The sequence below is a fragment of the Pygoscelis adeliae genome, unplaced genomic scaffold (assembly GCF_000699105.1).
Source record: "Pygoscelis adeliae isolate BGI_AS28 unplaced genomic scaffold, ASM69910v1 Scaffold315, whole genome shotgun sequence".
Lineage (NCBI taxonomy): Eukaryota > Metazoa > Chordata > Aves > Sphenisciformes > Spheniscidae > Pygoscelis > Pygoscelis adeliae.
In genome coordinates this window covers 157177-182644 of record NW_008824865.1, presented here as the reverse complement: position 1 = coordinate 182644, position 25468 = coordinate 157177, and the positions used below count along the sequence as shown (strand labels likewise).

The following is a 25468-nucleotide window of genomic DNA, read 5'->3' as shown; positions in this document are numbered from 1 at the left end:
AGGGCCAAAGGTGGTCTGTCCTGTTAAAAACCCAGCTCGGTGTTTCCTCTTGAGCCCTAAAAACAACACAGTTACTTGAGAAATATCTGCTTCCATCCCCTCCCCACCTCTTGGGGCTGGCGGCGGCTTTCCACGACACTGGGGTGCGGCTCAAGGCACCCGGGGGACACCCACATCCAGGCACAGCACTCCAGGTCTTGGAGACAGTCGAGGAGACCGTGCCCCTGCTAACACAACCTACACCCCGTGAGAGCACAGCAGCAGCGGAGCAAAACCCAAACCATGGCAGCTGGAAGCAGGGAAGACTTTTTGCCCAGAAAGACAGCGAGGGGGACCGAGGAGCCAGAGCAGTCTGCAAATGAACGCACCTTATGAAGGTTAAAGATTTCTTCCCCTGTGTTCTCTCTTTTCAACATCGTGTAAGAGCCAAAGATAAAAATACCTAATTTTGGCCATCTTTCCTGACCCAGAAAAAGGTATTTTTCATCTACTATTCCCCCTTTCAGAAAATACACATCACATCAACATCAGGGTTTGTTTCCCTTGGGACACCCATTCCTTTCATTTTTCCATACTACACTCACTTTTACATAACGTAAACAAATGTGACCAAAAAAAGTCACTGCAATAAACTACTATTTTCTCTGGAACGCCCTTGCACATGCCAGTTAAGCTAATGACAACGGGTGGTACAAGGGTAAGTGGTACTGGCTGCAACAACCAAACCCTCTGTGGAGAGAAAGCGAACAGCACAGCAACACACGTTCAGCTGATCCTGTATTCACTCTGCAATGCAGCATCTCACATTTGGAAGTCGATCCCAGATTTTCCTCCATTAGCAACCAGCCGTCACACAAGCTTTGTTCTAGATAGAACACCACGAATACGCCACACAAGGATTTAAGACACACCAAGCCACTTGGCTCTTTTATGTGAGAATAGAAAATAACATTTAAGTTCTGTTACAGAAAGTCAACGGAGATCAGTATCTCCCACCAGTACAGTCTGTTCCAGGCAGATAAGAAACAAGTGTTAGGACTAAGCCCAAAGCAGAACCAGTCCGAGCAGAAGTAGGGAAGAAACGCCAGAGGGAAATGCCAAAGAGAAATGGGAACCAAAAATTTACAGCTTTTGGTTTTCTGGCTCACCTAGGACAAGAGTTTCTCAAGTTGCTGGAGCTTTAATCAGTGTTAAAAAAAAAACACAAAAGAAAACCCCAAACCCAGCTGTCAACCCCAAGGACCTGGCTTCCTTGAACTTCTGTCTTTCTCAACCGTCAAATTGAACAAAGGGTCTTTCCTCATTTCCCACATTTTATTTACTATTTCATACAATTTCTCAGTTTAGGAAGCCCTTTGCTTTGCATAGCAAATCAGCTACATTATTTACACTGTGGTCATCACCGAGATCCCAGTGTCCTGTAAAGTACATTAACAGAAGTCAGCAAAATCTGACAACGCCACAGAGATTTTTATTTTTCCATAATTAGTCCTCTCAATTATAATATTCATTCCATGGTGACTAAGGCCAGGGTCAGGATCATCTCCTAATACATTATTAGATCAGTTTTGCTGAGAAGGAATCATATTACTGATTTTTTACCCTGTGGAGTAACTGTTTAACCACAGGTGTGTGCCAGTAGTTCAGCAGTAAGAGGATGCTTAGCTTCTCAGAGCACCGTCTGCATTAATAACATTCATTCTCAGTAGCATATTTACAATATAAAACTGATATTGCTCTCTTCATTTATTTTACAAAAACCTTCATGAACAGTAAGAATTAATTCTGCAGATCCCTTATAATTCGTCTGCAGCAAAATGATTCAGATTCCCTAAAGTCACCTACTACCAATTCCACCACTCCCTGCCTGGGCTAGCAGACCTCCCAACTGCCCCGAATTCCACATTTCTGCAGTATTTAGCTGAACCAAAGCAAGAGAGCTTCTTGCTCTTTTTCCTCCCCACCCCCAGGATTTACATACCATGGCTTACAGACTAGCAGCAAGGGTACAATGAAGGTTCCATCAAAGCAATTTCTTTACCAAAAAAGAGGCGTACAAAGATTTCCTGATCTTTTGCTAGGGAGTCTTGCCTTTTATCAAAACTACAGTCAAATGCCTTATTTAAAAGGCTTCTTATTCCAAGTCAAAAAACTGTGCACACTGGCACCACCCATTCTCAGAGTCCTTGGGCACTTCCACATCAACACCCGAAGCGATATTCTCACTGCTGGCGAAGCGGCTGTGTGAACACACAGAGGAACTCCTCTGCTCTGCATTACGTTTCTTCCACTAAGGAACGGTGGGACTACAGAAACGCAGTGGCTATGACCAACGTTACGGCTTGGGCTCCACCTTACTCCCCGAGTTCTCTCTCGTCTCCCTCTTGTTCAGGATTTTCTAGGATCGCTCCCCACCTGTAAGAACAGCAACTTAGCCCCCAGCCCCACCATTACAAAAGAACAAGAAAACCCAAACCCCAGTTTGCAGACGTAAGAGAAACCCCAGCTCTATTACTGTCCCTCTTTGCCTGCTGCCCGGCCCTTCCACACATCCCACTTGTACTCTCTTCTCCTCGGAGTCTGCTAGCCTTCCCAGGCACAGAACCAAGACCACTAAGGTGCTTCAGTGGTCAGTGGCAGTCATCACAAAGATGTTCAGTTTGACCATGAATGCTGTATTAGCAGCAACGCTCCTTTAATCTCCAGAAGATGGTCCACCTCACTGGTCTCACAGCCTCCTATGACTCCATGTGCACTTAGAAAGACAAAAAAATTACACAAATTGTTTTGTTGGGGTTTTTTTGTAAAGGCTTCATTTTTTGCTGCCCATCAGCACTGTCTCAGCATATTGCACAATGTTTTTTTTATTATAAAAAAACGTCTTCTGTATCAGGCAGGAAGAAAGAAAGTTCTCTCAGGAGGCTAATGCATACTATTGTCTGTAATTAGAGGTAAGTGGTTGCTTGTGTGGCCATCAGGAAGTGGGACCTAGTCAAACAAAAACAAAGTGTTATTAATGGCTTGTCCAGAAACAGAATCTCCCCTCCCTCTCCCAAAACACACACCTCTTTATTCTTGGACATTTCTTGTATGTCTTTTGCCTGGTCTCCCAAACAAAAATTATACAAATCTGCTTGCCTTCCCTCCTCTCCCCCCACTCACATAACCTTGCCAGTTGGCAAACTTCAACGGAATTTGAGAAAGGCAGAAGTCTTAAAGGCTACCTACAAGCTTAAATGGGAAAAATAAAAGTAAAATAAAATCACGTAGTTGCTAGAGGAGCAATCCTATTGATGCCCAATGAAGGGAAAGGTAAAGACTGCTCAGCTCTTTCACACTGCTTGGCAGTAGCCTGCAGGCTAATCAGTAGCAACACTGAACCCCTGCAGCACGCAGTGCCTCTTCTTCGGTCAGCAGGCCAAGCAGAAGAATATGTGAGCGAGACTGACGAGGCCTGGAAAAACATGTAATTTCTGTAGCAATATGAAAATAAAAAGAATATAGTAAGGACGATGGAGGGAATGTAGCAGAGAAATCTCTTAAGAGACTCGGTTTCATTAATTCAGCTTCTTTGAAAACACCTTGCTTCCTTAGGTGTTAGGCTTTCCAACTATTTTTAAAAGCTGCTGAATCTCTGCTTATATGTATGTCAAGGGGAGGGTTTATTGCAAGCATCTCAAATTCTGCTGGGACCGAGTCCCAAAGTTGTCCTTATCATCCATCCTCAGGTAGCTGTACCACTTACTTAATACTTAGGGTTTTTCTTACCGATGTGGATCTGTAAGAGCCCAGTCTGAAACGGCAAAAAATAACTTCTGCTACAAATCTTCCAAAGCCATGCAAAATTCCTGCAACGTCAAACAAGATTTAAATTGTCACAAGTAGTAAAACTGTAGTATTTACAGAAGTATTACAACAAAACTCTACACGATACGTAAATGGGATACTGTGCAGTAAACAGGTATGTAAAACACCGAGAAATTAACATAAAAAAGGAAACATCAAGGGCAGGGGGAATTCTAGCATTCTGAAATGCATCAATAAAAGCAAAACCAAAGCTATCCAAGCAAATGTAATTCCCTCTGCCTGGCTTTCATGGATGAAAATACATTCTGTGGGACAGAAATACCTACTTTGAAAGAGAGCTCTTAGTTCAAGGTCTCTTTACTATGCTCTCTTCAAGTGAAAGCAAAGCAAAGAAATAACTTGTAATCAAGATACTCTATTGTATCTTGACTAAGTGAATCGTGTCTTTTCAACTTAAGTTTATTTTCTTTGAAGGAGCAAATCTTGCAGTACATTGACAAGTTACACAAGGAAAACCCTCCCAATTACTTCAGATGGAAATTTTATCTCAACTTTTGGCACTGATTTAGCACTGGATCCCAACTATAGGAAATACACAGAATATCAGCAGTGTGTGTGTGTGTGTGTGTGTATGTGTGTGTATCTATCTATCTATCTATATCTCCTTGCTCTTCCAGAAGTAAACAAACTATGCTATAGTTACCAAAAAGGAAACAACAGGCCTTCAGAACAGCAGAAACGGCATACTGGGACACCAAAAATGAGTAGCTTTCATTGCACATTTCAGTGCACACAAATGGGCACTTCATCTTAAACCTGCTAGAGGTTCAGGACTCCCCTGTAATTTATCCATAACATTATCACCATGACCAAAACAAAATTCTGGTAGAACTTAAGAGGGAAAGCACTGATAGTTACCTGTAGTTGAAAAAATTCCCCCAATAATGCCACAGAGCCTCACTAAGAACTGCCAAAAAGGCATGTGTTGTTCTGTCACCGTCACCATAAGTGAACTGATATCGTATTTCATGAATATTCCTGACACCCCATGGCTGCCAGCTGCATGGTTAATTACTCTTTCCTGAAAGAAGAGAGAGAAACACAAGTTAGTCATTTCCTATTAGTCACAAGGAAAATCTTAATAGACAGGATGACAAAGAGCTACTTAATCAGAGTTAGCAATCAACAGAAGACCAGGGAACATCAAGATACCTTTGGCCAATACCTTCTAGAAGTCAAACATCATTAAGCAACAACTTACTTCCCTGGTCACCAGTCTTCTGAGCTGCGTATCAATGTTCACTATCAGGCTGTGGTACTATCCCCTCAAGATTTGCCTACATGGTCCTTTAAACAAGGATGTTTATAACTAGGTTGCTTTTGGTACCTATGAGGATAAGTGCCACAGTCTTGGTCTAGCCTGTGAATTCAAGTGAGTGCACTGGTATAATACAGCGCCCCAACTCTTCCTACTTTATGCACTACTATTAGTCACTTAAATCAGGACAAGATCTTCAGGATACATTTAAGCTGTTGAACAGTCTTAGCTATAGCAGTCTTCCCAAAGAGTGCATATAAATCTACATACTGCATCTAAGACTCATTAGGCTTCATCCTTCTCCTTCCTTGGAGCGTATCTCTAGATTCACATGCCACAGAGGATTTAGTTGCTGTTTCTTAAAAGTGTCAGGGAAGACCCTAAAGTAGAGTATACCATAATGGAAATTCAGAAGCTTAAGTTAATTTAGACCAATGCCATTTTTTTTTCCTCAGTGCATACTTACACACATGCCATAATCCATTACTTTGATGGAGAAAAAAAAAAAAAAAAGGGAAAAGATCAAAATTTCTGGGGTCTGAAAACTGAATACTGGTATCAAGCCTCTTTTCAAAATTTTTGTCAGTCAGATCATTTCAGACAACAGTCACACAGCAAGAAATACACCTCGATAAAAATAACAACTAACTCGCCATGACTAGTCTGAACAGATCAGATGTCTCAGTCCTAATCCAAGAACTTCTACAGTTTCTTCGCATTTGCCCAAATTCTTAAACCAAAAGACCCCAAAGAAGACAGTGTGGCTGCCAGAAATCTCTACTTTTTAAAAAAGGTTTCAGAAGAAAAAACCTCAACAAAATCTTAAGTTTCTTTCAAAAGTTTGCTACCATTTTGTTTAGTGAAAGGTGTTGATAAATGCACTGCCAGGTACGTCTGGCTGAAAATATTCAAGGGCAGCAGAAAAGAACATAATTGACTCAAGATACTCAGCCATGTCTAAGCTAGTAAGAGTAGAGAAGACAGACAAGCAAGACTGAACAGAAAAGCAATATATCACAGCTCCATTTCACCTGTAGATTTAGCAGTCTGTGCTCAAAAACCATGCAGAATACAGCACAAAATAAAAAGCAGAACACTACTTTGGAAAATATAGACTAGGCAACTTCTCCAGTCAGCTAACATTGACATAAACCATATTGTTTCTTTTGCTACCAAACCAAAGTAAAAAAGATGCCAAAATAATGTATCAGTTATGACAACAGGTCACAGAAACTTTGCAATGGTTAAAAAAAAAAGAACAAACAAAACCAAAAAAAACCCCAAAACAGTACAGAATGCTTTCTATATTTCAAGAGCATAACAACATTCAGCATTAGAGGATGGATGATCAGGCACACTAAAAAGGAAGAGAAGAGTGAAGGTAGTTAAAGAGAACCTTGCCATTGGCAAGGGACACACAAAAAAAAACTTTTGTTTTTCCTCTATTATTTCTCTAAGCCTTATTGGTCTTTTGAGGTCAAATAGTAAAAAAAAGAATACAAAGTTAATCAGAAAGCCCAAAACTTCACCCTCAAAAGATACATAATTCTTTTTCCACAAACCATTTTGGTCTGCTTCTAGCTTCTATTGCTGCAGAAGATTTAACCATTGGTTGCCAAAACCTAGTGAAAATAACTAGCCCTGCATCAGATATCTCAGATATCAGTGAAGCCTTGCTAGAACTAAATCTTTTCAACATAGATAAATACAGTATCTCAAACATCAACAATAGCAGAGATGATTCTGCCCACACCTTTCAAACTCTGCTTCCCAGTCTGTTTACCACTGGCAAATAAACCTTAATGTATTCAAGTTTTAGCCATGGCTAGCCAACTACCTTTTTCCAAGTCTGCATATGTGCCTACTCTTATAAAATAAATGCACTAAGTTGTTCAGCGTTAACTGTTCTTAATAGCCTTCCCCAGCTCATCTGCTAGGGGTATTTGGTTTCCAAAGATAAACACAAACAAGCTTTACAGGCAACAGGGCTGCCTACTGAGACAGCGAGAGCAAGCAAGTATGTAATGCCCCTTTACCTCCGCTATTCACAAGCTTTTCTCCTAAGCAACCTGTGACCGTGTTGCAACTTTCATAAAAAATACACGCCCACAAAAAAATTAAAGAGCTAACTAAGACTGCACAGTTAATTGACGGAAACCATCTTTACAGCAGGAGAGAAAAATTTAATACAAGATGAAAAAAATGCAATGAGTAAAGATAAGCAGTTGACTGATGTCCAGAAGTTTAAGGAGTGCCTTAGTTGTTGCAGAGAAAACATGAAGCAGATTGCTAGACCAGCAGGAGATGGGAGTATATTGCGTTATGAAATGCCTCTTCGTCCCTCTCTTTACTCCAGCTTTCATAAGTTTTAGAGTGAACCTTTCCCTTCAGCTGTCTGCATGTCCCAAGTTGAACCCCAAAACATCACCTCTATCCTACTTCCCCCAGCTATGTATTTTACAGAAGCACAGCATGGAATTCTGAGGAAATAAAGATTGTTCTCCCTTGGAGAACACCACAAACTGTATTACAGTGAACTGCCATCCTAATCTCCAAATTTCCTTTCAACCCAAGGCTTCCTTCTTACCTCTCACTTTATCTGTCGTTTTTAATTAAACTTTTCACAAAGATTTTTTTCTTTGGCTTTTGAATAAAAGATCAAAACAGAGTTCAGTGTCTGGAAATGAGACATGTAACTGGTACACATAAGGCCTTTTTCTTATTTATAGCGGTCTTTAAAATTAGTACACCTTATGATTTGCCCATGTAATACGCTGCAATAACTACTTTCTTTATGGATTCAGAATTAAAAGCCTTTCCAAGCTCTCTAGTCTGGAGAATAATTAAAGTTGGTGGTTCAGCAAAGGTTAAACAAGTCAGCTGAGACATGGATGCTTTCTGTATGATTAGTTTTTCAAACAAACTCCCTTTATTTCCATTTCTAACACTCCACAACCAAGTTCATGACATTCAAGTGAGCTGCATTTTTTGGTTTCCTTCCCACATGGATAAAAAGCTAAAGGTGAATTAAATATTTGTAAAGCTACACACGAGATTACAGACCTAAAACTTACAGGATTTCACCACCACCACCAGCATCCAGTGAAGTGGAAATGACTGGATATCTACCATTAATTTTAATAGCAGACTCCAGATCTACAGATGCAAAACACTAATGCAAGAAGCTAGCATGTGTCACCAAGCATATATATTTTACCATCAGTATTACATTATTTACAGATAAACCTAGTGCACTGGAACAAAGAGTCTCTTCACACTAGAGGAGTTTTCAAAACCACGGTACAACTAAGTCTCCGTTTTCACATTTGAGCTTTTGTTAAAAACAATCACTGTTACGATTTTTTCTCTGCGTGGTTTTCTCTTACGTCTACTTACCCTTTCTGTCACTGAAAATTGATGAGTTTCTGCTGAAATTTTATATGTATGGAGTTTGGTTGGCACAACTGTGATAAAATATTGGAACATCTGGTTGTCTAGAAGAAAACAAATCTCATTGTTGAATTAAGTACAGAGTCAAAGACCATCTGAGACATTCACAAATAAATCAAACAAATAATATTTAAAATAGTTAATCAGCTAAGCCATTTACACTAGGGACATTCTTTAAGGAGTCCCAGCACTGCCAAGACTACTTCAGCAACATTTGCATGAACAAAGTTAGTTTCCATGGGCAAGGCCTACGACACATTTGTACTCAGAGCAATTTACATTTTACCCATGTAATGAAAAGACTCATTAAGGTCAGGCCACTCAAAGCTTCAAATGAAATGCACAGATAGTGTTTTCCAGGACACTAGAACTGAATGTTTCACACAGTCACATTTTGCATGATACATCTCGACAGTGGTTTGAATAGATTTTAGCCACTGAATTGTCTATACAATGCTGGAAGCCCTTCTAAACTGGTTACGTTTTTTCTCTTGATTAGACAGACTTCTAGAGAGTTCCTCTAGAGCAATCAGCATGCTTATGTATTTATGATTGCTCTGTCTTCATGCAATTCCCTAAGAGAACAAAGACTGATAGACTGAAGCAATTTGTTTCAACTACCCTAAACTATTCTGGCTGGAACAACCAACGGACTGACTGACTGACTTTGAGACAACAGCAGCTTTAGATTTTGAGGATCACTCTCATGGGGAACACAAGTCAGAGGATAAGGCGTAGGCAGCTCTGTAAGGTAGGTTACTATACTCCTTTATTTATACATGAGGAAACAAAGTGATACACAAACCTTTCCTGTAGTAGCCTCACAAAATACACCATGGAAGTGACAAACCAAATACAGGAATAGAATCCAAGACTCCTGATGCTATTTTTTTTAAACCAAATCAGACTTATTTTTCCCCATTACGACAACAATCAGATCTATGAATTGCCATTGTAGCATACTGCTGCAAAAGTCTTTGCAGTATGTTCAGACATACTGTAACTTCAACTTAACACAGATCTGGAAGAAACTGAGAATCAACTTCAGCGAAACAGCAAAGCACAGCAATACTGATATTAAAAAGAAATCGTCCATTTAAGATACCATGTAGATAATTGAACAGTGTGTTGCTCGCTACCAAATTTAGCAGGACATGCTGTCTGTAAATCACAACATTAATGAAACATGCTAATATTTTAAATGTAATTACTGGAAAAATATAGAAAACGATGCTTTTTTAAACACACAACACTTACGATTTGATGCTATTTTTTCTGTTCCATCCAAAGGATTAATAATTCCTGGAATAAGCTCTCCAAATGACAAATGATCTATTCTATGAGAGAAGTTATAGGCTGAAAGACAATACAGAGGAATGAAACGACATTTTTAAACTATGAGATTCTGTACTCTTCCCAGAGAAAAAGATGCACCCATTTCTCACATTGGAAAATGCATTAGTTAGAATACTTCAAACACTGGTGTGCATTTCATTGGATTTGTGCCTGTGACTATATCAATACATCTACATACATGTTTCAAACAAAACTCAAATCTAAAATATATAACAAAGAAATTCAATCTCTCTAGAAAAGAACTTCTAAAACAAATTATAACTCCATCTGAATCAACCCTGGAGCTGAAGAGAGTTAAAATTTCATGACAGGAAATTGCTAGTTGGCCAAATACTGAGTTATTCTACAGTTCAGGTTCTTGTATGTAATGGTCTTAAAAAGACTAAAATTTCATAAATTAAATGTACAGAGGAAGCATAAGGCAACTACCAAGTTAGTACATTGCCTAATTCTGCAAAAGTATTTAAGCACTGTAATATTACATACTTGTGTTGACATAAATTCATCAGCAGACATTTGGAGATTTAACCAACACCAAGTTCATTTTTTCAGAGTAAGTCACCCTTGCCTCACATTAAGTATGACAGCAACACACATTTAGTATCTAGACTCATAACCTAAAAATGAAGTTTCTAAGGACAAAGGTCAGAAATTTTTAACCATATAAAACCAGATTTTGCAGGAAATAGGTAGTTTGGACTGAAATACAGGGATTTCGTATGGTATCTGTGTTACAACAAAATACATCTGAGATTCTTGTGTTATCATTACTGTAGAAGCAACCTAAAGATAATACTAATAGTGTTAAACGTATGAAAGTAAGTCACTACTGAATTGTAACATTGCAAAGAATATTCTTCACTGTCTTCTGCAATGCAGTTGCCCAGCTAGAACATTTTTACAACAGCAACCTATGTTAACATATGAATTAGGACACAGCAGTCTGAACAAAATGATAGTCATTTGTGTGGAGATGATAGAAAGAACTTACACTCGTGGCTTACAAGGGCTGCCAAGTGTGCATGGCCTCGGGGGTGTGGTATTGCCCTAAAGAAAGCAAGATATGTTTTATGAAAAATTTGTTTAATGAATCCACACAAAAGAGACAGTTTTCCTAAACAGGGCTATGTACAAAAATTACCTCTCTCCCTCTACTTCAATAAATACTTTATATGTACGTACAAAAAATACGTGCATAAACATATATATGTTATTTATAAATACATATAAATATTTTACAAACTTATAGATATAAAAAAATTGTATCTATAAAAAAAAAAAAGACATTTTTATTACTGCCAAGTACAGACAGCCTGAATGACAAGGTACAGGAACATCAGACTCATGAAAACCCTCTTACACAAAATTAGTGTCTTGCATTTTTAGAAATGCCAAAAACACATCAAGTCACTAGGCTACTAGAAGAGCCACCAAGGCCTACCACATGAAAAGCTGCAGAACTGCTCAAGTGACTAACAAAAACTTCACTGTACTTGTTCTATGACTAAGCAAGTTAACTACGCTCTGTATTTGCTCCCTGACTAAGCAAGTTAACTTCAGGTCTGGACACTTGGTTGTAGACCTGCAAAGAAAGTACAGTGCAGAGGCTGGTAACAGTGCATAAAGGGGGTGAAAAAAGCGCAGCTCTGTCTGGAAAGTAAAACAGTCTCTCAGCCACACTTCATCCCTACCAGTCCAGCCAATAATGCAGGAAACGTTCCCTACTTAGCTTAAGTTAAATCGTTACCAAATGCATGTAAGTTTTGGACAAAGAGAAGGTGGAGAAGGACGATGAAATCAGTCAAGATAGGACTACAATAAATAACCAGGCAGTAAGGTATGAAGGCGGCCAGTGAGAAAAGCCATAAAAAAAACCTACAAGAAGAGAAAGAGCAGCTTAGCAGAAGTACAAATGTAATGATGAGCAAAAGGAAGCAAAGGAAAGCAAAAGATTATTCAGGGTTACAGAACTAGAGAAAGGAAGAGAGAAGTGATGGCAGTACAGATGAAAGGCTGAAATGGTCAGCTCTGAAAAGGGCTTAAGAAGTTGGACATCTAGGGGCAAATCAGAGAGGTGGTACAAGACCAGACAGAAGTGACATTTGGAGAAATACCCACACAAAGACAGCAGCTGGAATTACATGTGGATAAATTAAGAGAGTACAGATTGCATGCCAAGATCTCTGGTGACAGAGGTGGCAGGAAGACAAGTGACGACAGCAGAGCTGGAAAGCACAGAGAAAAATTAACACAAATTTGTATGCAGTGTATATAAGCCAATACCATTGCCGAAACATATCAGAAAGTCTCTCCTCAAATCAAGATGAACTGGCATTTAGCTTCCTAACTATGTTAGCACTGAAATGGCACATATCTACACTTCATCCATGTTAGTGAAGTGTGTACTAACAGAAAGGAGAAGTTTGGACAGGCCCAAAGAATGGAGGCAAGTACAAGCAGTCCACTCCATGTCACAGACTTACAGAGGACCTATTTTCAAGAGTTTTCATCCTGTAAGACACTGGAATTCATAACCACTACATTGCATGCAACAATGCATTGTGCTGCATTGTTTTAGTAACTTATGAAGAAATTTGTTTTTAACTGTGCAAGAAAAGATACCACATGGAAAATAATACCAAGCATGTGTATGGGAAGGTTAATAAAAAACAGTCACTAACTCGAAAGTGTAAAAGCATACACACACACACGCATGCACTATATATAATGTAGAAGTCAATTCTTTTTTTTTTTTTATTTTCAGGAATTGAACAGAACATACTTGCCCACAGTTATGTGAAAGTTCCCTGCCACTTTATTGACATAGAGATGACCATGAATTCTGCATGCATCTGGAGACTGTAATGAATTATCTTCCCTGTTTAAACAAAAACAACATAAACAGTACTTGAGAATACTCACTAACAGAAATAACAGCAGTACAGTTAGATTTCTTCTCCCTAGCATAAAGATATAGCATTATCATCTACCTCTCTTTATCATATTCTTCTGGAATTATAGCAGGGATGGTCAAAGGGGAGGAATCTAACAAAGGTCAGTCTAATGAAACCAATAAGCTTTTGTTCATACTTGTATTCAGAGACCTGGCCTACAAAGCTAACTTATGATACCTGAACACGTGAACAGAAAACGTAAGACCGTAAGTATATCTTGCTGCCCTGGGGATATTTTTTTTTTCCAATTACTTCTACCAAAAATGGTTTGTTGGGAAAGTTCTAATGCTACAATGAACATAAAATGTATTAGTCACGTTAACAACACTGTAGCAAGAACAGCTTTCAATATTTATTTTTTATGAAACCTTCCTCTTCCCACACTTGTTGGGATGTCCACAACTCAGAACATATTTCAAATCTGCTCCTTAGAGGGAGATGAAAAAAAAAATTTTTTTTTTAAACACATCTCAAGCATAAATACCTTCTCAAATACTGCACTAACAAGTATCATAGAGGCACAGAAGGACTTAATGAATCTGAAGATATCAACTAAATGAGAAAAAAGATTTTTTGAGCCCTCTTTATCCTTGCCTTAGGAAGAAAGGATGTATTTAGTCCTCAAACAGGGAGATTACAACATGGAAAGTGCATACAGCATTTCTGGTGGTTTTTTTATTTGTGGCTTGCTCGTGTGGGGTTTTTTGTTTGTTTGTTTGTTTGTAAGGGCAAAGGCATTTCAGCTTTCACATAGAAAGCGTTTTCCCCTGGGGGGAGGGAATCACACAGCATCTAGATTCAGGCAGACCAAGCCTTCTATCCATTAGCCTCTCAGCATTTTGCAGGTAGCGGGAATAAAGTGTAAACAGCAAGGTTTCTCCACACAATTTTAACAGTGATGTCTTAGACCAGGGCATTTACTAACAAAACACATTTTTACTCAAAGGTTGATTCTTTTAAAACCATAAAGCATTAAGTCACAGCTAATAGCAGGACTTTTTTTTAAAGTTGCTGGACAGAAAGATACTCTTTCATCTAAAAAAAAAAAAAAAAGACTCTTGTTTAGTATTGCTTTGGCATTACTAATTCACATTAAAAGGGAAGCATCAGATAAAATGGACTAAAAAGGTGTGTGTATGTATTTATGTGTGTGTCTGTATTATATATACATATATACATAAAAATACACACACAAAACCTGGAAACCTTCTCCAGGTTGGAAACCCCAGAAGTTTTCATAAAACAACAGCTCTCCAAGGCAACTATCAAGTATACTATTTTAAAATGCTATAAAAAGCAGTAAGGTCTTCTTTTCTTACAACCTTATCTTCTGGGGGGAAAAAAAAAATCATAACCACAATAAAATGTGAAGTCTAATTAAATAGGGCAGAGGAGAGGGGAACGATGACACCACATCCCCATTTTTCTTACCGTGGCGGCAGTGCTGTAGAAGCACTTTTAAAAGCACTTTTGAATATCACATCTTGAAGAGAATGTTCTTCCTGCAGCCTACTCTGAATTAGCTGCAGCATCCTAAAGGTTACACAGACAAGTGTGAAAGCATGCAACAGTAAAACAAAAAAAATAATTTCACAATTAATTATCAGCTTCAGTTGCGGGTTATAAATCGAGAAGTTAGCAAGGTTCATGTCAGTATTAAAGTGTTACAATAAACTTTGAGAATGTGTTCACTGGTGTTAACAGCAGTGTGTTACCACAATATCAAAACTCACCAGACTCCCAAATAAACTTCAGGTTCTATTACAAGACTATCAGTATAGCGATCACACACATAACCAAGCTATTCCACTTTAAATGATAAACAGTGTGTCAATTCAGTTATATGAAAGACTCAAACTCATTTGCTTTCGCAAGAACGTGCCAATTTGTTACTCTGGTTCAGCTTTGACATTTAGATGTCAAGCTACCTGTGTTACACGTCTGAACCCGTAATTAAAACTTGTGCTACCAAGCATTCGTTTGGAAACGTAAGTTGAATGAGTCCATACGTCTTGGCTTGCAACCGCATGACCCAATTCCACAAATAAGTCCAGAGCCAATTTTTTCCATAACAGAGATCTCAAATCACGAGAAAAGCAAAGTAAATTAATATCTTTTCACAGGTTTGCACCCTTAAATTACAAGCAGGACCTGTTAGATCCAAGACTTAGTTCTGTCATGTGACTCTGGTGTACCTTGAAGTCACTTCCAGTACAAATAATACAAACCATAGGCATGCATCTCAGTGCTTTACCTTTGCCATTCTTTTTGTTGTGGGCTGAGATCAAATACTACCTGAAACAAAAATAACACATCTAATAAAATAACACATCTAATAAAACGTGCAGGAAGCATTGAAGTCCCATCCATGAAACCCAGAAGAGAACTGGGGCGTGGGAAGTGGTGAGGAGTTACAATCAACTTCACACTTGGTACCACATACTGGAGTTTATGAAAGGACTTTGCACTTTAAATAATACATTTAGTGTTCAAGTATGGAAATTTCTGTCCCTTCCCCCCAGAATTATTCACTTGTTTGTATTTATAACTTCAGCATCTTTTCCTAAAGCTCTCCTAAGTTGAGTCAGCAGTCTCTGCCCTTCTAGCCTTTGACTAACATGGGCTAGAAGAAGCAGTGAATGGCAATTTACTTCTAAGTGATATAACTGACATGCATGGTTTTGATGCAAACAGCAATGAAACAAGCAGAGGAACAATCTTTGAAAGACAAGGGTCCAGGTGCAGATTGTTTATTTCTAGTGTCATCCCACACTGAGCACTTCTTTAAGACAAGCTACCAGACCTGCTACACTTCAATCAGTACAAGAATATCACCAGTAACATCTGTACCGAATTCAAATCTATGTATTGTTAGCACTGATGTACTCCAGACAGTAAATTCAATTGCAATTAATGCTCAAACCTACCCAGAGCTATGGCCAAAAGAGATCAAGTACAGGAAGTTTCCTCTTTCTAAGATCATAATCATTGGGGCAACTGCTAGCATGCAGCAGCTACAGCAGCACAGAGATGACTGTCCAGACAAAAAGAGGAAATGTTCCAAGGAGAACAAACAAAACCAAGTTCCTTCCCAAGTGCATCCCTCCATTCAGCCATCTCCTCCTGCTCACACAGACAAGTAGGAATTTGGACAAAACTGTTATAATGTGGAATATGGTTCAGTTATTAGAAAATGTAACTTCCTGCTGTAATTGTTACATTCTCTAATAGCTTTTCTGTAAATGATAAATTACTTTCACACAGCATAATTACTTCAAAGCTTATTGTATTATGGAAGCAAAACCACTTTAAGAGCATAGGCTTACACAGTTCCAGTTTACAACACAGAAGTTAAAAGGATACTAACCCAATTTACGATCTTTAATGCCATTCCATATTATAAGGATATCATGGAGACTTTCTACCCCTTTTTAGAATCATAGCATTCTTCTAGTTAAAAAGCAGTTACATCAACTCTCTTTTTATGAAAGCTCTGATAGTTTTCCTTCCATATCAAATACTGTTAGCATTTATCCCTAGAATTTGCACATGTAAAAATGACTAGCTGTAGAAATCACTAGCTTGTTAAGAAGCACTGATCTGGGAGCCTGCTGTATTCAAATGCGCTGTATTTGCAGAGAGTGAACACACAGAAATCTCAATGCTAGGCTTTTTCCCTAGCAGATTCCTGGGGTAAGCACTGCAGACCTCACTCAAGGATCAGACAATATGGGGGAGGTTCTGTGCAGCGCAATTGTGGGGAAAAAATACAAGCAAGCAAGCCAGCCAGCCCAGCAGTGCTCTGCATCAAGTAAAGAGCAATTTCCTTTTTAAATAAAAAGGTTAAGAATCAACTTACTGGTTCATATATTAGCCCATCTGCAGAGGTGACCATTGTTTCTGCTAAATCCAGAACATCAGCCCCCACATCTATTTTAAACAGGCAGAAAAATACTGAGTCATAGAGATGATCATAAACAAACAAGTTCAAGTTGAAATGAAGTGTCACAGTATAGTGAAACTTTCAGTATAAGTTACTGTTCCTTGTTAACAAAGTCCAAACCAAAAAACCAAATCGGGCAAGAAGCAGATTACTAGGAGGTAGGGGGAAACCACAGAATCCTAATTTTCAACCTATCTTATCAGAATATCATCAACAGTGACCAGAAACAAACTTTTCAGATTTGCAATATTTTCTCACTGATGTAACACCTTCAGAGATGATGTATCAACCACATACACAAGCTTTCTATTTGTGCTATGCATAAATATTTTTTCCTGTTTCATAAGCACTGAATCCAAACCAAGACTAGTCAAAACAGAGGACAAAGTTTTGTTTATTTCTCAGAATTAAAAAAAAATTAAAGATCAGAATTTTCAGTATTTTTTATGCTAACTGGAAAATAATTGAAAAATATTAAAATAAATTTTAAGAGTAAGAAGGGATGACTTGTGAATTAATACTTCTGAGACCAACACATATTGTATGGTACTGATGTACCATACAATTAATGCAAGGTTTAACCTAGCCAAAAAAGTGAGTCTTGAAGATTTGCTTGCATTCCTGGTAGAAGTAGTATTCTCTCTCTTTCTCAGTCCAGGACAACCAAAACCAGTCCACACAAATAATCATTCATTACCTAAATGATGTCAAAAGAATAGTAAGCATTGGCTTTAAATGGGAAGGCATCCATGAGGAGGATGAAATTACCTGATGGTTCCAATACTGTTAAACAATAGACCAGGTTAATATTTGCCAAGTTCATAAATAAATAAAAATTGCGGTAAATTCCAGCTGCTGAGTTGCGTCTCACAATGAGCTTTTAGAATATTCCAGCTAGAGAGAGACTGGAACAACAGATCTCTTTTTTGCTGACAGACAAAGCAAAGTTCTGCGACATGCGAATGAGATGGCATAAATACTTTTCTTCACATCTCCTACCAACTCTTTCAGCGAGTCATATGCCATCAAGATCACTACATACCATCAGGATCAGAAGAAATCTCACTGTTAGAATATTTTGAGCAATATCCAACTACATTGCAAGCAAATGCATACTCTGAAGAGCCTTTAAAGTGTTTCAAAACTTTCACTGATGGAATACTTACATTGACACCTCATGGCAACTGTAATATCGATATTGATTCTTAACTTACTGGAAAGAAAAAAAGACAAAAAGCTAATAAGTAACATTGAGTACAAACATCAAGAGATATATTACTAAAATTCTCAGATTACTTGCAGAAACACAGTCAAATAACAAAATTTACACCAATAAATATAAACTTAAGGTGTTCATCCATCTTGGGTGAAGCAAGATGGACTTTTAATTATTAAAGCACTGATGACCAGTCATAACTTAAGAGATAAAAGCATCAGATTTCCCTGTTGAATTTCACTATGAAACTCCTAACAGATTTTTTGGAAACATTATTGGCCCAAGAGTTTGTCAGACTCTTATTAAGAGTATATAGTTTTCAATATTTTACACATTTTTTTTCCACACAACTACAACAGCACAATAAATTCCACAGAATGCAGTGGATCAGGACAATGTAGGAGTTACAAATCTAAAACTGAGTAAATATTTGAGCACCTTCCTCCTGTTTTGACCTTAAGACAGGACATTTTATTTCCAATCCTAATCAGAATTCCTCAGGACAGTGACATTCAGGATCAAGCTGAGAAGTTACTAAAACCAGTCCCCAGAAAATGCTGCCATGTCATAAGGATCATTGGTTTTGCTAGCACTGCTTCTGGAGAAAGCTCTTTTCTAAAAAATGCTCTCATATTATAGCAGCAAAATGCCTTGTATGTTAAGATCTTTATCCTGAATGATTCCATAATGACGGGAGGTGAAACATAGTTCCTCCCATCAGGGGAAAAAAACCAAAACCAACACCCCAAAAAACTCCATCACACCAGAAGTCCAATTGTGTGGCATTCCCCAATATTCTGGGCATTTCCTATTGGTTTTCATCAATTTCACAAAAGTCATTTAAACTATAATGAATAAATCCCCTCACTATAGTCACACGGTCCTGTCACTTCCAGGGAGCTTCTTCTGGGAACTTAGCTGACCACAAACAAATCACATAAGCAAGGGATTCAACATTGGCTCAACTTGGGATCAGATATGGTCAGCAGACAGGAGAAAAAGCAGTTAAAGTGATACCAACCTCCATTGGTTTAGATTGTCACAGAACCACAGGCTGAGTGATTAGCCCACAATCAAACTGGAAAATCTGCAGCAGGACGTCTCCCAAGTCCCATAGTAGTCTTTTAACCACTAGACTATCCTTCCCGTGTGATAGCTTCACTAGGGAAATAACCTACTTTAGCGAAGACCTAAATGTGAAACTCTCATCTGTCTGAATGGATTTACTCTAACTTGAGTTTTTGATGCATCTCTCAAATTTCTCATATTTTTTATTTTTTCATTACAGAAACCTTTGGTATTCCTGACGTACAAGATATCCAATTAATATACGTAGCTTTACTTGTTACCACAGCAACTAGTCAAACAGCTTTTAAAGTTATTTCAGTTCCAGACGCATGATATTTAAAGGTGTTCACTGCACAAAATCTCCGTTAACTTCACATGGAGTCATGGGTGCCTGACTTCCTCAGGAAGAAAGGCGAACGCAGTCCAGACAAGCACATGAAACCACCAGCAAACATATGTTCAGCTGATCTTGGAGGCCGTAACTGGAGACAACTTCGGTAGCAATCTCCAGATAACGTAGTCAAAGTTCTGAGTGCTTAAGGTTCACCTCCAGCAGCACAAAGTATAAGGGCAATATACTAACTGTATAAACTAGATTAAGCATCATGCGAATCTGGTGGCTTTACATAGCTGATGTGGAGTTACATATTACAATGTCCTCTGAATTGTTAGCAAATAATTCCTCAGGGGACTCCACCAACAAACCTACACCATTTTGACTTCTTCATTGCAGAAATCTCAATGTCTCTTCTTCACAGATTCCAGAAAAGAAAAAACCCAAATCAATCAACAGAAGAAAAATCAAGTCCCTTTAGTATTTAATTTTTAATTTCAATCATAAACTGCTTGCAAGTCACATAAACATTTTAAATCTATTCTGTCCTGAAATGCAGACAACTTAAATTTTAAAAGGAATTATAAAGAATAAAAATTACCTAGTAAAATCCTTGTCTACTTCATATTCATATTTCATCCATGTGTCCCGATACACTGTGAACTCCATTATAGTCAGGAAAGCTATCGTTGTAAATGCTATCAGAGAAACTGAGTGGTCAAGAGAAAAAAAAAAAAAAAAAAGAACTTTAGATTGTGAGAACTATTATTCAGAAACATAAGCAGAACAAAATTCTAACATTCCAGAATATGAGCATTACTAGTACAATACTGGTACCTTCGATTTATAAATCCATGAGCTGCTTTTAGAAAAATGTTTTCATATCTACAGTATTTACTTTTACATAGGAGGGGAAAAGAACAAGTCCTACCTTTGCATCAAGAAAGAACTTTTTACATTAAGTAGAGTCAAATACTAGAATGATGGAGAGGTTGTGAAATCCCTACATGGAAGATTTAAGAACAGGCTAGATCCTCCTCCGCATATAAAACAAAATGCCCACAAATCACCGTCAGGGATGGTCTAGGCAAACTCAATCCTAAATTCAAGCATGACAGAAGGATAAGGTGCACCTTGAAGTCCCTTCAAGCCTCCACTTGTCTACAACCTAAGTTTTTATAACGAATTTTTTTATATCTAGTTTTAGAGCCAAGCAGCTAGCAGACAAGAGAAATAACATGCATTATATGCACTGTCCAGTTAGAAAAAGGTGCCCTGATTATATTATTTGTGTGTAGCTGCACAGTCAGGACTCCCACCCCAATATTTCAAACAATTCTCCCTCTGGCGATAAGCAACACATAGCTATCCATTCCACCAACAGCTAAATAAGTGAAGAACTGATTTGAAATTATTTTTAGGAAGAAAACTAATTGATGTATTTTAATGGTAGATGTGCCTCACTTATCTCCAAAGCAGCCTATTCATCACACTTACGAAGTTGTACAACACAAAGGGAAGATCATCCTGCTGCACATAGTCAGAAACATAGTAACAGATGCACAGAAGCACCTGCCACACCCCTTTTATTAAATCACGGCCTTTGTTAAGTTGAAAAAAAACTTCAGTTATGGAGCACAGTAGTGATTTGTACAGCTTATTGACAGTATATGTTTTCCATCTGCATTCTGTGGAGTATTTCTACGGAGTCTGCAAAGGGCAACTTGAGAAAAAACAAGCCTGTTGTTGACAGGCTTCAATTCACTACACAGTGCTCTGCAGCCCAGAGGTGGCAGCAGGGACATAAAGGCACTGTCCTACAGGATCAGAAAAGAAACCACTGGCTGCAGCATTGACTGTTGCATTGATCAGCAACATTTCAAGTCCTAGCTTTCAGCTGAAGCTATGTAACGACCGTGTATATATTTATATATGAAAACCTTCTTGTCAATGCATACCATGAAAGCAGATGCACTAATCAGTTAATTATTCTGGCTATCAATTTCCTTTTGGAGCCCAGTAGGCCAGACTCACCCCAGCTATGCAATAGGGGAGCTGGAGCCATACTGTCTCTCCAAACACGAGGAAACAATTAGAGCCGTAGCTGCTTTCCGGGTAATTCTGAGCAAAGGTATTTGTGGATCTGAACAGGAAAATAAAGTCTTGTAGAATTTCCAAAGACAGATCCTCCTTTCTGAAGGCTCTCCCAGCCCCAGAGCTGGAGTGTCAGCGCGTTTGAGAGGCCGGTACTTCTTTTGCAATGGGTTTTAAGGCACCGAACGTCTGAGAATAGAGTCTTGGTATGTTTGCCACCTGTATCGCACCAGAAAGTAAGCCTGGCGCTTTAATCCTGAATGAAACAGGAATACTATATTACAATTTTATAATGGGATAGAATTAAGACAATCCTATATTGTCATTTATAAGGTTACTGGGATAAACCAAAGAATGCTAAAGTAACTTCTGGTGTTGAGAAACCCTTAAGGTACCCTTCACCAAAGCAAGGTTCTCATGAAGGATGGTGCTATACTACAAAAAAGTAATTTTTGAGCTTTTTTTTTTTTTTCCTAAGAATTACAACATAAAAACAACTCACTTGCTTTCTCAGGAACTGGGACTAACATTAACAAAGAGTTATTTAATCAGCTCTTAGAGATTATTTTATATACAATACTCCTTTAATTATTAACATTGCAATTCAGGAAACATAGCAAAGTAATATAGATCCTTGCAATATTTACTTCTACACAAGTGGCGTAATGACTTCAAAGGCTTATCTGTATATTGCAATTGCTTCTTGTACTTTTTATTCAACTGGTTTCAGACATAACCGCACATATGAGAGAGATTTTTGTCCGCCATTTTAAACTAACTGCTAGCAGTTTCCTATCTAACTGCAAACAATTCCAGTAGTCCAACAGATGAAGTCACTATTTCCAGATCAGGCTACCTCTAACCCAACCCAACTTACAGGCACAATTTTCTGTTCAGATACATATAGAAAAGGTACTTCTTACAGCTACAGCTTTTTGAGAGAAGCTGTAGTGAGAAGTCACTGAGAAGTGACTAATAAGGACAGTACAAGCACATGCCCTGAAGTAAAGCGTTTAGTTCTTCAAAGGGCTTTCCTTACTCTTAAAATCAACTACACCTTCAAGACAAAAAAGCTTTAGAAAGCTGCTCTTCATCCTGGTGCTTAACGTAGCCAGCTCTTAGACACCTCTGGAGAATGTTTTTCCTCTTTTATGAAAGCATAGAGCTGAATCCAACCTGCATTTCACCCGATGCTGACACTGTCTCACCCAGAAACCTGACACAGAGAAAAGGGCTTAGTGAGACAACAAATGAGAAAGTTTTATTACGGCCTTGGCACAGTGCACTTCCAGTTGTAATTGGTTACAAGTTTTTACAGTGAACCTTTACGTTGGTTTGAGTCTCACCAGTTTTACACAAAAATCTCCCTTAAGATGAGTGATGAATGCATCTATTTGGATAAGATACTATGTCTTTACTTGAAGGAAATGAGCTCTGTCAGTCCACAGAAGAAATTAAGAAACCAATTTTTGTTAGTTTCAAACGAACACAGATGCCTGTCTTCCTCCTACTGAAGTTTATATTCGAAGAGCATGCTAGACTGAACTAACAGCCAACATGATTCATGTCAGCACCTCAGTAAGGCCTACCTGTGCCTCCGCTCGCGGAAGTCTCCACATAGCTTTCAGGAACCTTTGGAAAGGCATCCAATTCTTTCATCAAATTCAAGGTCTTCTTCCGATTCAGTCGCCTCATCTTCAGCGCAGTCCTCCACTTCCTCCTTCATATATTCCCTCTGATTTGAGAATAAATTGTCGTGATTAAAAGACACACGCAATATTGCTCAAACCGACTGGCTATAATTATAAAGCAATAAGGCAATTAAAATCTAAGAAATATGTTTTCAAGAAACACATGCTAGACAAATGGATGGTCACTCTTGCTTCAAGAAAACTGTTAAAATTGGCCTAGACACTGCTGCTTTCATTCCAGCCACATCCAGCACATTCACCATTTAATTACTATGACTAATTTCTTTCTCGATTAAATTCTTGTTGGTATTGGATATATTGAATTTTAAATTTAAAAAAAAAAAAAGAAACTCAGTCCTGAAGTAAGCTTGCTAAACAGACCTGACAATGCGTGGAAGTCACTGACTTAGCAGGGAACACCTAATAGGCTGCATAAACTTGGGAGCATGTCAAACTGCTCTGGGCTCCTTTATTCAGCCAACGTGGGCACATACTATATGCTAAAGGGGGGGGAAAAAAAGTGCATTTCATGTTTTTACAGCTGTAGAATTTTATGGTCATAATAAAATTAGCTTTTTATTTTTTCTATAAAAATGCCCCCCAAAGCAAATTGTCTCAAATCCTAGCTCCATCCTTCAGAATCCTTTTTGTCCATGACACGATCTCTGCTCCGCTTGGAGTGGTTGATACGTTAAGCAGCAGGATGCTGAGAGAAGCAGCCTGCCCAGGAAATACTGTCTTAAACTGTTTCTAAATCATGCAAATATGCTCACAACCCAGTCCCGCCAATACGCTGTATGTTTTAACAAGTTGGCACTGCTGTTTTCCTTCTGAGGAAATGCTGCACTTTGCCCAGAATTTCTGAAGCTACGAAAACCATCATGTATTTACTATATTCTGAGAATACGTCATATTATCATCCCCTATTTAAAGACACCAAGGCAGGCAAGCTAACCTATACTGCCAACATATGAGACGGTCCTCATCATCGTCCTGTAGAAAAATCTGTTAACTCATCTCCCCTCTTTCAAGAGCACATCAAGTCTCCAGCATGTCGTAGTGAAGTTACTCAAGAGCTATTCCCTGCTTTGCCCCTCCCTGGTGCTGAGCAGGCTTTGTACTGTGCAATAACAAAGGAATAAGCTTTACTGGAAACAGAAGTTCACACGTGAAGAATCATGATCTATGCCTGCCATTTCCTCACTACACAAATTCACTTTAGACCTTAGTGAGAAGATACAGCCTCTGCACTTAGCGGGAGTATCAGTCAAGTCAGCCTGCAGAGACCAACAAAATGATACTGTGTGTGATGCACAGGATTCAAAGAAACCACAGTTACAAGTGGGCAGAGAAGATGGGTGCTGGAACAGAATTTTGGTTATACAGCATCAAAAAAAAAAAAAAAAATCAGGGAAGCAAGGTCTTGCCCTTACTACACTACATAATTGTGTTTTAAAGAATTACCTGAACTCCACTCAGAATAGCTTAAGGAAAAGTTGGAAAACTTAGGAGCACAGATATGGCAAAGCAGCTGCTTGGACACAATGACTGGAGCCGTAACGTTTGTTAGCCCAGAGGAAACACCAGACAGGGTTGCCTGCTATCCTACACAGACAGCACTGAAGTCAACTTAGCACCGTTTCAGTTTCCCCATGTCTTCTCTGCTATCACATGTGTAGGAGCACACCGTAAAGAGGTATAGGATAAACCTAGAGAATTTGAGAGCACTTTACTAAGAAACTTTCTAAATCATCCTGCATCAGTGAGTATGCAGATTTTTGTAATCTAGCTAGAAGTATCCCATTTGTTCATTCATTTCTTTAATCCCACGTACACAGATTCACTTTCCACAACAAACTGCAACAGACATCTGACACCTTCCCCCCTGCCCATCTAAACACACGTACCTCAGAAACACCAAGTATAAAATTTGGAATCCATTGCTACGAAAGTAACATACTATGAATCCAAGAGCCAACTGCGTTAAAAAAAAATACTATTACAAGCTAAAAAAAGGAAAAAGCATAGCGCAAACGCCACTCGAGACCTGAGCGCCCGCTTGAAGTGACCCACAACCCAGACCCACCTGCTCGGGCAGTTTTTGCTTACTCGGACAACGTGGAAGCGAAGCTGTTACCGGCACCAGTGCGCGTCTGAACACCCACTCCCACACCCGCGAAGCGGACCCACGCCTGAATCCCCTCCCGGGGGGCCTCGCACCCAGCGCCGGCCGGCCG

The 25468-nt window shown here is 38.7% G+C and overlaps 1 protein-coding gene across 2 annotated transcripts; it reads right to left on the bottom strand.

The window, feature by feature from the left end:
• Nucleotides 1-1300: 1300 nt before the first annotated feature.
• ERGIC2 (ERGIC and golgi 2) lies at nt 1301-25211 on the bottom strand. 2 transcript variants are annotated; one of them, XM_009324370.1, is made up of 14 exons: nt 25139-25211; nt 23130-23275; nt 20048-20156; nt 17995-18041; nt 16745-16815; nt 15140-15180; nt 14317-14418; nt 12714-12809; nt 10923-10978; nt 9833-9931; nt 8522-8619; nt 4726-4888; nt 3769-3848; nt 1301-2988 (listed from the first exon to the last, which is right to left on the bottom strand). In XM_009324370.1, exons 2-14 carry the CDS (start codon nt 23233-23235, stop codon nt 2923-2925), a joined length of 1134 nt encoding a protein of 377 aa, XP_009322645.1. In that variant the 5' UTR covers nt 23236-23275; nt 25139-25211; the 3' UTR covers nt 1301-2922. The 2 variants fall into 2 exon arrangements, with proteins under 2 accessions (XP_009322645.1, XP_009322646.1); XM_009324371.1 differs by lacking the exon at nt 25139-25211 and adding an exon at nt 23613-23671.
• Nucleotides 25212-25468: the final 257 nt, after the last annotated feature.